The sequence below is a fragment of the Pan troglodytes genome, chromosome 7, assembly GCF_028858775.2.
Source record: "Pan troglodytes isolate AG18354 chromosome 7, NHGRI_mPanTro3-v2.0_pri, whole genome shotgun sequence".
Taxonomy (NCBI): Eukaryota; Metazoa; Chordata; class Mammalia; order Primates; family Hominidae; genus Pan; species Pan troglodytes.
Window position 1 is genome coordinate 25,278,810 of NC_072405.2, and position 14,209 is coordinate 25,293,018.

Genomic DNA, 14,209 nt, shown 5'->3' on the forward strand with positions numbered 1-14,209 from the left:
ATTTTTTATATTCATAAAACCAAGAGATTTTGAGCTAAAACATTTCCTTCTCTATCTCTCCCATATACACACCCGAGTGCACACCCAACTCTTCACATACACGAACATTCAAGTGTCGCTTTATTAAAGTCATATGTTGAACTCTCTCCTCTCACCATACACATCAGCATTAATTTATGTAAGTAAGAAGATGGTGAACGAATATAGAAATAAGATAGCATTAAAGCAATAGTCTTGTCATTCAAAGTGTGCTTCAAGATCTAGGAACATTGAGCATCACTGGGATGTTGTAGAAAGGCAAAATCCCAGATCATCCTCTAATAAGAATCCCCATGTGATTCATATGTACATTAAATGTTAGAAACACTGTTCCAGACTAGTGGCTCTCAAAGTGTGGTCGACATCACCTAGGAAACTAGGTGAAACTAGAAATGCACATTTTTAGACCCCACCCCAGAACTACACATCAGAATCTCTGGGGGTAGAGGCCAGCAATCCTTGTCTTACCCAGCTCTCCAGCTTGGTAAAGAGTGGCAGCTGGTCCACTATCATTACTACATGCCCAACCATGAGGGCAGCAGCATTGACAACTGCTGGGCACTAGGAAATAAAACCTTAGAAGAACTTTTACAAGTCTACCAGAATTTGTATCTGCTTAGCTTTCTAAACTCATCTGTGCCACTCTCCCAATAGCTCACTAAGCTCCAGCCACAAAGCTATTTCCTGCCTTAGGAACCCCAGAATCATTGTTTCCTCCCCCCTAGAAGGTTCTCATCCTTCTTTTTACCTGCGTAGCCCCTTCTTACCCTTTAGGGCCCATCAGAAATCTCATCTCCCTAGAAAAGCTTTCTCTGAGCCATCCTACATTTGTTCTTTCTTTTTTTTTCTGTCTGAACCTTGTTTTCCTCATAGAATAACTCACCATTCATAATTATGGTATTTGTTAATTTACTTGTTTACTATCTGTCTTTCCCACCAGCCATTAAGCTCCATGATGTAGGGCCCACCTCTATCTGGACCACCCCATTTCCCCCTAGTGCCTAACACTATACTATACTACTGTATAGTAGCCTTTAATGAACCTGTGCTGTGCCAGACATGGTGGCTTATGCCTGTAATCCCAATACTTTGGGAGGCTGAGGTGGGAACATCATTTGAGGCCAGGAGTTTGAGACAAGCCTGGGCAACATAGCAAGACTCCATCTCCACAATAAAAATTTAATTAAAAAAGAAAATAAAAAAATTAATGTTTGCTGAATAAATGGCTAAATAAGAGATATAATGAAAAGAATACCTGACTCAGGTAGATGGGGACTTACCATTGTTAATGGAGGTGGTACAAAGACTTGTTCTTCCCACAATCATATTGGGTGAAAGAAATGGTCTTTGCCACACTGAATTAAGAAAATAAGTAAACATAAGTTGACTGTAATGTTCAATACTTTTCAACATTAGAAGTTCTTTAAATACTAAAGTCTTTCTCTAGGGCATTTAGAATTTTGTCATTTTTAAATGTTATATAAATAAAAGAACTGTCACCCGAAAAGCAATGAAGCCAAAACACTACATGAAAATGTTTAATTCCCTTTTGAATGTGTGTTGAATTTAATACAAATCAATGAGGCATTTTTCTAGGCCAAAAGAAACCAATGTTACATTTAGAAGGCAATTGACTGCATAAAAAATATAATCTATACTATATTTTAAAAAGAAATTCAAAATCTGATTCTATGGTTAAGGTGGTACAATAATGTCCTCTTTACAGAGCAAGACACCACAATAAAGTAATGGCACAATAACGGAAGTTTTGTTGTTTTTTACTCTTTGTATTATCTTCATATCCCAGTAAAAAATAAACTCTTTAATAAATAAATATATATAATAAATATTTTCAAATTGAAAGTGTATAAATAGGTCCATTCTTTTAAAAAGTGTTCTGTCTTGGTGTGGCATGTTTCATAGTTCATGTTTCACCCAGGTGTTGTTTAGCTTTTTTTTTTTCTTAAAACATATAATGCCATAACCTGTGAAGTCTACAGGGTCCTCAGAATTTATGTAGCAATGCTCTTGGCTAAGTCAATCCATTTCTTCAACATGAAGTCTCTATTTTTAACATAAATTTTAAAGTAAACATAATCCAGAGAGGTGAGGCACCAGCAGCAACCATGTGAGGGTTCCCATTATCCACAATTTAACAGATTTTTGGCTTCAGTCTACTGGTAGGGACTAATCCAATGTATCTAAGGGAACTCAATCCACATATAAAGAGTGATCATGATCTACTTCTAGTCAAGATTTTTTTTGGTTTTTTTTCTCAATATTCTTTCCAAATCCAGTCTCCCAGTAGAAAATAGACTTTAATATTTTGAATGTCTTCTTGGGTCATGATTTTATGATGGGAACTAGGATAAGAAAGAATGGTTGTGGTTTGACTCTTCCATAATGTCACTATCGCACTTCAAGTGTACATCAGTAGGTCCTTGTACAATTCTGGAACTCTTTCTGGATCCACTGGTCTAGGTAAGAAATGTGTAAATTTCTGATGCCTCTTGGACCTGGCGCCATCTCTTGGAGTTCCGTCTTTGTTAAGTGCCACAAAATACCTGCGGCCAGTGTCTCCATGTTTATATATGTTAGATGAATAGGTGTTATACCAGTTCTCTTCAAACTGCTCCCTAAAGATGCATTCGGAAGTAAGTTTCTCCTGAAAGAGAGAAGATAACTATTATTTTTTTAAAAAATACCTTTGAGATAATTTCCTTACAAGTTTCAACTCTATATTTTCATTTCTTTGCCTTGTCAAAGAAAGAAAAAGGTTAAATTGGTTTTGCTTTATTTTGTTTTAGTTCATATGTCATCTCTGATTCTTAGTGCAGGTGACTTCATCTGGAAGTGTACTTTAAAGTTGCAGTCCCCACCTCTTGGGCACCAGTGACCAGTTTCATGGAAGACAATTTTTCCACGGACCAGGATGGGGAGAGGGGATGGTTTCAGGGTGATTCAAGTGCATTACATTTATTGTGTACTTCATTCCTATTATTATTACATTGTAATATATAATGAAATAATTATACAACTCATCATAATATAGAATCAGTGGGAGCCCTGAGCTTGTTTTCTTGCAACTAGACTGTCCCATCTGGGGGTGAACGGATGCAGTGACAGATCATCAGGCATTAGATTCTCATAAGAAGCATGCAACCCAGATCCCTCGCATGCACAGTTCACAATACGATTCATGCTCCTGTGAGAATTTAATGCTGCCACTGATCTGACAGGAGGCGGAGCTTAGGTGGGAATGTGAGCAATGGAGAGCAGCATGTAAATTCAGATGAAGTTTCGCTCACTTTCCTGCTGGTCACCTCCTGCTGTGCAGCCCAGTTTTTAACGGGCCACAGACCAATACCAGTCCATGGCCCAGGGGTTGGGGACCCCTGCTTTAAAGAACTTTCAGTCAAATGTCAGTTCCCAATTTTATTTTCAAATACCTAAAAAATATCCTGAATTTTCTCATGTCCCATATCATCACCCTACTCCTGCCATCACTACCAAGCAGACCTGTAGTTTATCTTTTTCCATCATTAGATGCCAGAGTTCTACCTATCAAGTCTCTACTCTCACCTTGGAGCATTTCAAGATCTTGCTAAGAAACAAATTCCAAATTCATGATCATCACTCCAAATCATATATCTTCTCTTTATGAATTTACTAATTGTTTGATGATACATTCTCCACGATTTTTTATCTGGATCTTTTACGATTAAGATTTATTGTCTTTTCAAAATGGACTGTATATTGTCCTAAGTGATAAACCACAGTTGCTTTTTTTAAATCCAAAATACACATGAAGATTGTGTGCATGTTTTTTCTATTGTAATTCTATTAATTTTATTGTAATTCTATACTTATGATTATTATACATTGCATTGTTTTTCTTTGTTCTGAGCTGACACGAAGCCTAGAAATAACAAGTTTTACCCTTACAAAGGACAAATATTCATCTACTTCAATATCATCACCAATTCTTCTCAGTGTATATTAAGACTCTAGCTGAATATTGTGGTTCCAGTTGAGATTAAGAAAAAAAAGTTACCAGAGAGTGCCATCTGCTTAATCACACAAAGTCAATTCTTGATGGAAATAATTACAGAGACTTCAACCTCAAGAAAAGAGTTCACATAAGAAGAGGAGTGGGATACTGGCATACATTTTTATCTTACCAATTCTTATAAAAGCATTTAAGCAACTGTGAACAAATGAAAAAATGTTAACAATGAAAGAGAAAAATCCATATTGTGCTTTAAGGTAGAGTGTGATATTGTCCTGCTATTCTAATTCTTGTGTTGCTATTGCAGATTTGTTCTAAAAACAAAAAACACTTAAACTGATGAAATATTGACCTGAAAAGTATAACTTAAGTGGCATATTTAAACATTCATATTAGATCCACAGACGTGCACTTATCCCCAGGAGCAACTTAAAAATTGCCCGATACAACTTTGAATGAGCCCATGGCTACTGAAATTTTCAAGACTACAGGCATAGAAGAACAGTGTGTTTGCCATCTTCTCCTGCTACTTGCAGTATCCCACAACTTTATTCACTTATTTCTTAAATACAAAGGTCAGCAAGTAAGTGACGTATATTTAGCTGTGGAAGATGATAACAGGTAGAGAAAGTTTACCTTAAATAAACATAAAGGTGAGAGAGTCTAACATGGCAAGAAAAAAATATTCCCCCTTTTACCTCTGTGTCTGGATGGAATGATTAAAATACAGAGAAAACTAGAAAGACTCAAGGTAATGTATAGGAAGAACTAATGAGCTGAAGGTAATAATGGTTGGGGGTTTTAAAAATGTAATTGAGTTACTATACTATTGCCCAGACACATGGAAATTTAGCAGGATAGATTTCAATTTCTACGTAAGTATGTTTTATATGCTTCTACCAGACATTCTTGGTAGACATTTTAATTACATAATAGATAGTCAATATTTTAAGAATTACAATAATAATAAAAAATAAAAATAATACGTACTGATCCATAGAGTTCTCCTTTGTCATTCATTCCAAGATAGAGACCACTGTCCACACCTCTAATACTGACCAGTCCCACTGCCACACTGATGAATTCCAAGATACCTGCATATGTAAACAATTCATAAAAACACCATGTTTTGTATTTATGAATGAGCATATGACTAACAAAAATCTTCCAAATAGGAGCGGTAGTCGGCCATTATTGGCAAATACAATGATGTACGTGTAAAAGTCCTTTGTACACTGGAAACAGCTATGCAATTGTTTTATGACAGATGAAAAAAGGACAAAAAAGGAAAAAATTGTTCACCATGGTGAGACAAGCAAGTATAAAGGGGTTCCCAGAGAACCTCTGACCGGCCTGCGTGCTGGGACAACAGGATGGAGCCTCGGGAAGTTGACACCCTTTGCAGCGGGGAGGAGCCTGGCCTCTCCCGTAACGGGGTGGTAACCTGGGATTCAATCTGTGAGATGGGGGCCTGTTAACAGGAACCTCGAACCTCTCTTGCTTTGCTTAGTTTTTTTTTTTTTTTTTTTTTCCTTTTTGGCCGATAAATTCCATTTTTCTCACCCTTCTATGTGTCCATGAGCCTAATCTTTCCTGGTCATGTGACAAGGACCTCTGCTTTTAACTGAACTAAGGAGAAAGAACTACAACAATGGTATAATGTGAAGGGTGTGAAACCTTACACCAGACTGAGCTGGGTTTGAATTCCAGTTCAGGAAATTACTAACTAGGTTGAGTAGGCAAGTCATTTGTCTTCTTTGAACTTTAACCTCCTCATATGCAAAATGGATGAAATGCCTCCCTAAAGGAGATGGGTGAGGACTAACACATTTAGGCATTCAACAAACGGAAGCTATTATTATCATAAATTAGTATATAACAGAGGTATTCTCAGTTTTCCATGATCTCATCAGTTAATTATAACCATTTTCTATTCATTGTTTTGTTTTTATCTACAATAAATCAAGTCAATCTGTTTCTAGGAGCAGCAGCATCCCTTATTGGGTATAACAGAGTTTTATAGTCAATAAAGGGCATTTGTTTGTATTTTCTTATCTGGCTCTAAAAAACAAGCCCTTAAAATAAATAGGGAAGATATTATTATCCCCATTTTACATATAAAGAAACGGAGGCTCGGAAAGGCTTACTGACTTGCCTAAGGGACGTGATATTTATAAATGGTAGAAGTGACACTTAAACTTACATTCTTAGCCCTAATCCACTTTTTCTACTTCAGGACACTGTTTCTTGAGGACAATACAGTAGTTTCAAGACTTTATAGATTATATAACATGCTATGTTTCCTGCTGTGTAATTTTTAAAATTAAATTGTAAAGTTCTGGGAAGAAAAAGGACTTTATAATTCATTAAATATGACAGCCAAATATAATGAATTAGCATGCAAGTAGATTTACTATCAATAACTTTCTAGAATTATTGCCATTTATCAGTAAACTGGGATCAAATACTCTTCCCTAAATACACTGATACACCACAGTTTAAAAAAGAAAAACTTAACGCCTCCCTCTGGATCACCCTTTTTTTTCTGCACACACTAAACTTTGGACTAATGCCTTTGTCTCATTCTTCCCTCTTCGACTCTGCTGAAAAAGCATAGCTGTATTTTCTATGCTTGGCACTGCCTTCCTCAATAGCATTCTACCTTCACCCCTTCACCCCATCCTGAGCTCTACAAACAGTATAAATGTGTACCATTTAGCCTGACTCTTGCTCTTAAGTCATTTCTTGATTTATTGTACAAGTTCCTGTTTGGACACGTGATACTCCCAAGGCCAAGGGAAAGTACAGAATCTGACTATTTGCTGATATGCAGGGCTCTATTCTATCCAAACCTAATTCACTGTTTGTCAGAAACAGAGATTCTTAGTAAGACAAATGAGCTCTTTCAAACTATTAGGAGATCATGTAGAACACTAGAGCTATCAAGGATCTTACAGCAACAATACACTGCTAAATAGTCTATAAGTGGCTTGAAAGATCCAGGATCCCTCATTGAAAGCCTAAGGCAGAGAGAAGATAAGATACAGCAAGAAGGCTTAGGACAGCCATCATAATGACAAATACAGAGGTGGGGAGTGAAGGAAAATCAAACTCACTGCCAAGTTCATTAGCAAAAGAGTCCTGCCAGAAACAAAAACATAGGCCCAAAACATAATTGGTAGAAAATATATATATTAATGTAACTTCATTCAGGATATAATTACAAATGTATAATTACTTTGTATTGAATGTTACATTCAAATTAAAAAGTGTACTGTGGTTGAAATGCAACTTAATTCCCTTTAAGTATCTGATTTACATTAAGATTCTCTTGTCTTTCAAAGAACAGGAACTGATTAAGTGATTAGAATGTAGAATAGAACAAGTTTTCAATTACAATAAAATATGGCTTTAATGTCCATATAAGCTAATTATATAACAAATCTCATAAAGTGTTCATTTTTCTTGGAAAACTCAGAGGTAAACCGCCTACACTTTAATTCTTATCTTAATGCTGTCAGCTTGCTGAAAAAATATGTAGCTGTAGAAAGACAAAAGGTTATTTATGTTCTTAGAATAATTATATGCAATAGTTTTAACTTTAGTAAACAACACCGAAAACCTTATATATAACCAGGCATAAATAATTTTGCAATGGCTCATGGGACTGATGGGAAAGAGGTTATGTGTTTTGTGTGTGTGTTCCTCTTAAAGATTTTAGTCACACTTTTAAATTCTGATCCTTTTTCTCCTTGAGGAAATAGTACACCACGTAGTAATTTGTAATCATTTGATTCTTAAATGAGATTTGACAAGTCTTTCTTATTTATAATATGAGGTAGCAACTAAGCTAATTCCTTTACAAAGAGTACACATGAAAAACTTTCCTTAAGAGGTAATCACAGATTTTAGATAGATTTTCTAATGCCCAGTGTCCCATAAAAAGACTTGGAGGTACTTTGTCTTTCTGGTATCACTTTCAAAGCCAGCCTTTTTAATAATCATAATAAACAGGTGAGTCAACCCACAATGCAACCACATCAGACAAATCTATGGAGAATAGGGGAGAATAAAGGAAAAGCCTTTAAAGAAATATGTTTGATCTCAGGCTAAACTTTTTTTTCCAGAAATGATTCCATGTTTACGTATTAGGTAAGCTGTTCCTGCTGTGTACTACTGTGTAGGAAAACTCCATTATAAATACAGAGATAACTCATGGCCAAATTAGTATAAAACTGGCAAAAAAAAAAAAAAAGTTATTTCCTTTAACATCTCAAATAGCCATCCTTGAGTTTTCAAAACTGTCACTCTGATAGCAAAGATAGGAGTTTAAAAAACATAATAATTTAATAATTAGTAACTGAAGTACTAGCAAAAGAAGCCAAACATACAGAAGCACATAATGTTATATAGCTTGAACATAAACTTTCTTCTTACCCACACTGCCTTAAAGTAAGTTATGATGTCTATGATATTGAAGGCCACTAGGATGTACTACAATACATCACAAGGAGGCCATTCACTCCCAGACTAATCTGGGTTATCTTCCTTTTGTTTAACAGTATTTTGTTCCTATACATAGTCTCCCACCATAGAGTGACTTACATTGGCACAAATTCAATCTGTCAATTTTTTTGCAGCTACTAAATAATTAACACAAATTTAGCAAAAACAAAATGTGCAAGCAAGATGATAATTCTGATATTCAACTTCCGTTCCTAAAGAAATGCCATTAAATGCCATTAATGAATGTTATCAAGTGTACAAATATTTACTAATCTTTTCCCATAGGGTCAGTCTTATAAACATACACAAAGTAAAAGAGGCCTTTTTTTTTCTGTCACTGGAGAGATTACAGTTTAATTACAAGTTTCCTTTTTTTTTTTTTTTTTGAGACAGAGTCTTCGTCTGTTGCCAAGGCTGGAGTGCAGTGGTGTGATCTTGGCTCACTGCAACCTGCGCCTCCCGGGTTCAAGCAATTCTCTGCCTCAGCCTCCCAAGTAGCTGGGATTACAGGTGCCCACCAACATGCCCAGCTAATTTTTTTTGTGTGTATTTTTTGTATTTTTAGTAGAGATGGGGTTTCACTATCTTGGCCAGGCTGGTCTTGAACTCCTGACCTCATGATCCACCCGCCTCGGCCTCCCAAAGTGCTGGGATTACAGGCATGAGCCACTGCGCCCGGCCACAAGTTTCTTAAAAGTAGAATTTCCGAGGCTACACTGTGTATGGCAGGGTGAAATTCTGACTATTACCTAAGCTTAACTTCTGCCTGCTCTTCCTGTAAGTATTATCACATTTGTGTGTATTTCTAAGTCTTTCTGGTAGTTGGAATATTTTTCTGTAACGAGCGCAGTGAAGTCATCCTTAAAGGCAAGAGAACTGAGCCACCTGGTGTCAGCAAAGTTCTTCAGAATCGAAGTCTCAGGGCCATGCACAGTGGCTCATGCTTGTAATCCCAGTACTTTGGGAGGCCAAGGCGGAAAGATTGCCGGAGGCCAGAAGTTAGAAAATCTCAAGGCTCCTCAATTTAAAAACCACTTTCTAAAAGTGACCCCAGGTTGGCCACTAGGTCATGACACTCTTGACTGATAGTCAATGGGAATTTGGAAGAGATCAGTGGAAGCTGCAAACATGTGGGTTTTAAAAAGTTAATTTTCTAAGCCTTTAAGTGCTACCAAATGACCACCACATGCTTATTTCTACATCTAGAGTTACAAATGTCCCCTTAAACTGAGATTTACACTTCTCCAAAGTTTTAATGAGTCCTACAAGTCAAAAAGGGAATAATTATAAGAACAAGGGGGTGAGGACACGATAAGAGAGGGCCATTCAGAGATGGGGTGCATTCTCAAAGAACTCCGTAGCGCTACGGATTGTGGCTGACAAATTAATGGTATCTTTTTTAAAAATAAAATGAATTTTTCCAATGATGTCAAAAGTTTGATAATCAAAATCCTTTGAGATTGCTAGCAGGTTAACTAATAGAATGGAAACTTCAGCTATGGGGAAAGATCCTGGGATATTAGAACCGGAGAGCACCCCATCTTTGTACAGAAAACTAAGCCTCAGACTGATGAAGGCACTTTCTAGTTACACAGCTAGTTAGGAAGTCATTAACAGGAGAGACCCTCCCGATCTAGTATCTTAACAGACACTGCCTTAACAATCATTCTCTTGTTTCTTTTAACCCCTTCTCTTCCCAGGCCCTGCCGGAGGTATTCTGAAACAGGTCCGTCTGTGTTCCCACCCATATCTTCTTTCGCTTTCCCATTTCCTCTTTCCTAAAGTCGATACCAAGATCCTTGCTTTCAGGTTGCACAATTTCCAAAGAGGAGCTTGGCTGAAGAACTAGGCATGCTCAGTAGCCGGGTGGTCTTCCTCCTCCCCCACCCCTCCCCCCCTTTCCTTTTCTTTTCTCACCCAGATAGAACTTAGGAGTTCAGGGAACCTCAGACAGGTGAGCCCTACAGTAGCGAATGTGCCCACGGAAAGTTAATCTGCTACCTCTTCAGGTGAACATTTGCAGGTCTCTAGGTAGACACGTAAATGCTCGCAAACCATGCCCAGAGCAGCCCCGGGTGCATAATCAGCTGCATAACTGTGGGGCATGTTTAAAGAAGCCCGGCGCTTCCTGTTATTAATTTTTGTAAAGTGGACGGCATGGGGGAAAATGAGAAAGGAAATCGGAGAGAAAGATACAGGGATTTTTTTAAAAACTGCCTGCGAGGTAAGCAGTGCGAGAACCGTGATGCCGAGTGCACCAGGTCTTGGTGTCCCCGGCAGTGGGAAGGGCAAGGGGAAGGCAGGAAGGAGCTTGCGAAGCGCCCACCCTTTCTCTTCCCGCCCCCAGCATCTGCAGCTGCTGCCCTGCTAGAGGCTGCGGCGACAAACCAGCAGGAAAATTTCTCCCCGCGGCTGCTCTGGCCAGCCCTTCAGCCCCAGCCTGCGTCTTGCACCGGATGGGTCCAGGGGAGCTCCGGGCTCCGCGCGGCGATGACGCCCTTGGCAGGCAAAGAGGGAGGTGCAAGGGGAGGGAACGAGGAGCCGAGCTGGGGCGCAGATGGGGGTGGGGTCGGGATGCTAGTACGTACCGAAGAGGCTGTGGTCCTGCCGGGTGCCCTGCACGCTGCCGTCGGGCAGGATCTGCAGGTGGAAGCCGGTGCGGCAATAGAGCTGCCGGCGGCGCAGGATGCCGTGCAGGTGCGCCAGCTGCGCAGCCCCCGGCCCGCCGCGGGCGCTCCGCTCCGCCGCGCTCCTGCGCTCGCCCAGCAGCGGCGGCCGCTCCCCGGCAGGAGGCAACAGGAAATGCGAACCCACCTGCTGGCCCAAGCCCTCCAGGCCGCCCAGAAAGCCCCCGACTTCGGCTAAGGGAGCCATGGAGGGGGAGATCCGGAACACAAAAGACCCCCCCCAGTAAAGAGTGTTGTGGGGGTGGGATGGAGGTGGATAGAGAAAAATTATAGCAAAACGAGCGCAAAAAGTTAAGGCCCGGTTACTCCTCTGAGGTCGCTCCGGAGGGACTTTGCACTGAAATGGCAGGGAAGCTCTCACTGTCTTGGAGCGATCTTCTCTCCTTGGGTAGGTGGGAGCCGGCTGCTGGCTCTGCAGAAATATCTATAGCTGCCGCTGCCAATACTAGGACTAGGGCTGTTGGCTGGGGCTCCAATTCCGCAAACTGATCAGATCAGAGTCCTGTGTACATACACACCGAGTATATAAGCGGGTCCTCTTGACATATGCTAATCAAGTCCTTTCATGCGCGCTGGGGAGGTTCTGTTTGAAATCTTAAACCGGTCTCCTCTCAACACGTTTTTGCTCTTCGGAAGTGACCAAAAGGGGCCCTTGGCACTTCTCCATCCATGCCCTCGCAAAAACCATTCCTACACTTGGCCAAAGCCAGCCAGCAACTTCGAGGAGGTGCAGTCGAGGCCCCTCTTTGGGGTTGTCCTTGGGACAGCGGTGATGCTGTTCAGCTGCGGCCGTGCAACCTTCTTTGATGTGAGCTTTGCAGTGATAAATCGCCTCTAAAAGGAGCCCAACTTGGCAGGGATATAGAAGAAGAGGAAGGGAGGAGGGAGGGAAGGCGGGGAGGGAGAGAAAGAGAAGGAGGGCATTGGTAGGAGGAGGAAAGAGAAAAGGAGAATTGGACTCCTTGGGAGCCTGCAGTGGACAGGTGCAAAGAAAGGTAAGCAAGGGAGAAGGAAAAAGGGCGTTACCTGGGGCTTACAGACCTGCCCAGACACACATGAAAGAAAAATCAAAGCTTTGACAGTTTAACTCACTAATTTTAAAACACTAATAAAATGTACAAGTATCGCTCCTTTCTTTTATCATTTAGATGGGGGATTTTCTTTACATAATCAAGGTTAGGTAAGGAACACCCTCCCTCCCCCTCTTTACAATCTCTCTTTAATGTTTACCTTTACTCAGCACATAATATAACCAAAATTGCCATATATATATATATATATACATAATACACATATGTATTTTTAATTCTGTGCTAAGGTCATGAACTTCTAATTAGTGTAAAATAATAACATAATATAATCACGAATCAAAGGATTTACAGTAAATCCAAATAGGCTGGAAAGAAATGATTTACATGTCTATATTTTGCCGTGAATAGAAAATGAATATCTGGAATATTGTCATAAATGATGAGTGGCTTCTTGGGCCCTTTTACAATCTAAGAGCACTTTCCTGTTTTTCTTAGTTGCGTTTTTCTAAAAGCTAGATGTTTTTGTTTACATTTTAATTATAAAATCTAAAAATAACTAAATGGAAATAGTCTTGAGGCTTGATGTGTTTTGAGACTTCAAAAGTTACTGGTAAAATTGAAGAGTGCTTGAGCATATTTGTAAAATCAAAAACCATGGAAGCCAAGGAATTAGATACATGTTCATTTAAACGTTGTAACTGGTTTTGCACCACTAGTTAAATTCAAGATCTTTCTGTTAAAATTTTTCAGTGGTAGAAGAATTGAGAATCATTGGGCAGATTTATGCTTCCTCTGAGCAAAAAGTTTTAGGGAACTGATGAAGATTACTTTCTCAGTCTTGTTTCATGATCTGTTCAAAAAAAGCGTAAACCTGGGAGCTCAGGTGGATTTGACTGGTTTATTTTATTTGGTCTGAAGGATTTTTTCTAATTAATTGGCAGGTGCTCTAAAGTGGGTATAGTTACACATTTTCATCACTACAGGCCTAACTACTGACCCTTGTGTAACCAAGTTATAAAAGAGTTCTTAAAGCAAGTGATTTACTGTTGATAGATATGAAATAAAACAAAAACACTGGCTAAAAACAATAAACAGATAAATCACTTTAGAAACGTATATTGCTAAGTCTGTTTTAAAGGTTGTACCAGGTAAATGTTATATTATTTCACCTTTCAAATAACAGCAGTCTGTCTTGTGGTAGGACCCCAAATCCACCATAATCAAGGTTTCAAACACATCTGTGTAAACATTATCACATCAGTGTAAAACATCAACCAATGAGCTTTTACTTTGAACCAAATCTTCTTAATTGCAGTGTTAAATCAAAGAAACTTAGATCAAAGTTGTGTGAATCTCGTAGCAGGATAACTGAAGTAGCCAGTACATCCACTGATCACTTTTAAAGAGGAGATACTTAAGGGTTTTAAACTTAGATCAAGTGCCTTTTAATGAGGTTTGTTTCAAGGTCCAAGTTCTGTGCAACATATAATGCTGTTAATTATTCCACAATGGAAATATATTATCATCACCTGCTTCTAAAAGTACTAGTTCAGTCTACAAACTATTTTCCCACATGAACACTTTAGTCCTGCTGTATGAGCTATAGCTGTTAGACTGTTCAAATCTGTTGTATTGCTTATATATACACAAAAAATGGGGAATTTCTTATTCATAGTCATGAAAGTTTAAATACTTTCATAATAGAATCGCCTTCTCTTTGTACACCTTGGTATTTACATGTGTATTACCTTATTTGATCACCACAATGACCATAAGACATAGGCACATCCTGCTTTATAGCGAAAAAATATGGTCCTAAATCCTAGTTTTGCACAGAGTCCAACATCCCAGGCCAATTTCCTTAAATTCTCTAAATGCTTTTATTTTCTCTTTTGTAAAATAAGGATAATATAACTCCAGCCTAACTACTATGCCTA

General features: G+C 38.9%; 1 protein-coding gene across 1 annotated transcript; it reads right to left on the bottom strand.

Moving 5' to 3' along the window:
* Nucleotides 1-1,534: 1,534 nt before the first annotated feature.
* Nucleotides 1,535-11,746, bottom strand: FGF20 (fibroblast growth factor 20). Its single transcript, XM_001140918.6, has 3 exons — nt 11,143-11,746; nt 5,039-5,142; nt 1,535-2,704 (listed from the first exon to the last, which is right to left on the bottom strand). Exons 1-3 carry the CDS (start codon nt 11,426-11,428, stop codon nt 2,459-2,461), a joined length of 636 nt encoding a protein of 211 aa, XP_001140918.1. The 5' UTR covers nt 11,429-11,746; the 3' UTR covers nt 1,535-2,458.
* Between the last annotated feature and the right edge of the window lie 2,463 nt (nt 11,747-14,209).

Coding starts and splice junctions, on each gene's coding strand:
- FGF20 (XM_001140918.6), bottom strand. CDS start 11,428: ATGGCTCCCTTAGCCGAAGTCGGGGGCTTTCTGGGCGGCCTGGAGGGC. Junction 5,143..11,142: donor GCAGGACCACAGCCTCTTCG/GTACGTACTAGC, acceptor TTACATATGCAG/GTATCTTGGAATTCATCAGT. Junction 2,705..5,038: donor AAGGAGAACTCTATGGATCA/GTACGTATTATT, acceptor TCTCTCTTTCAG/GAGAAACTTACTTCCGAATG.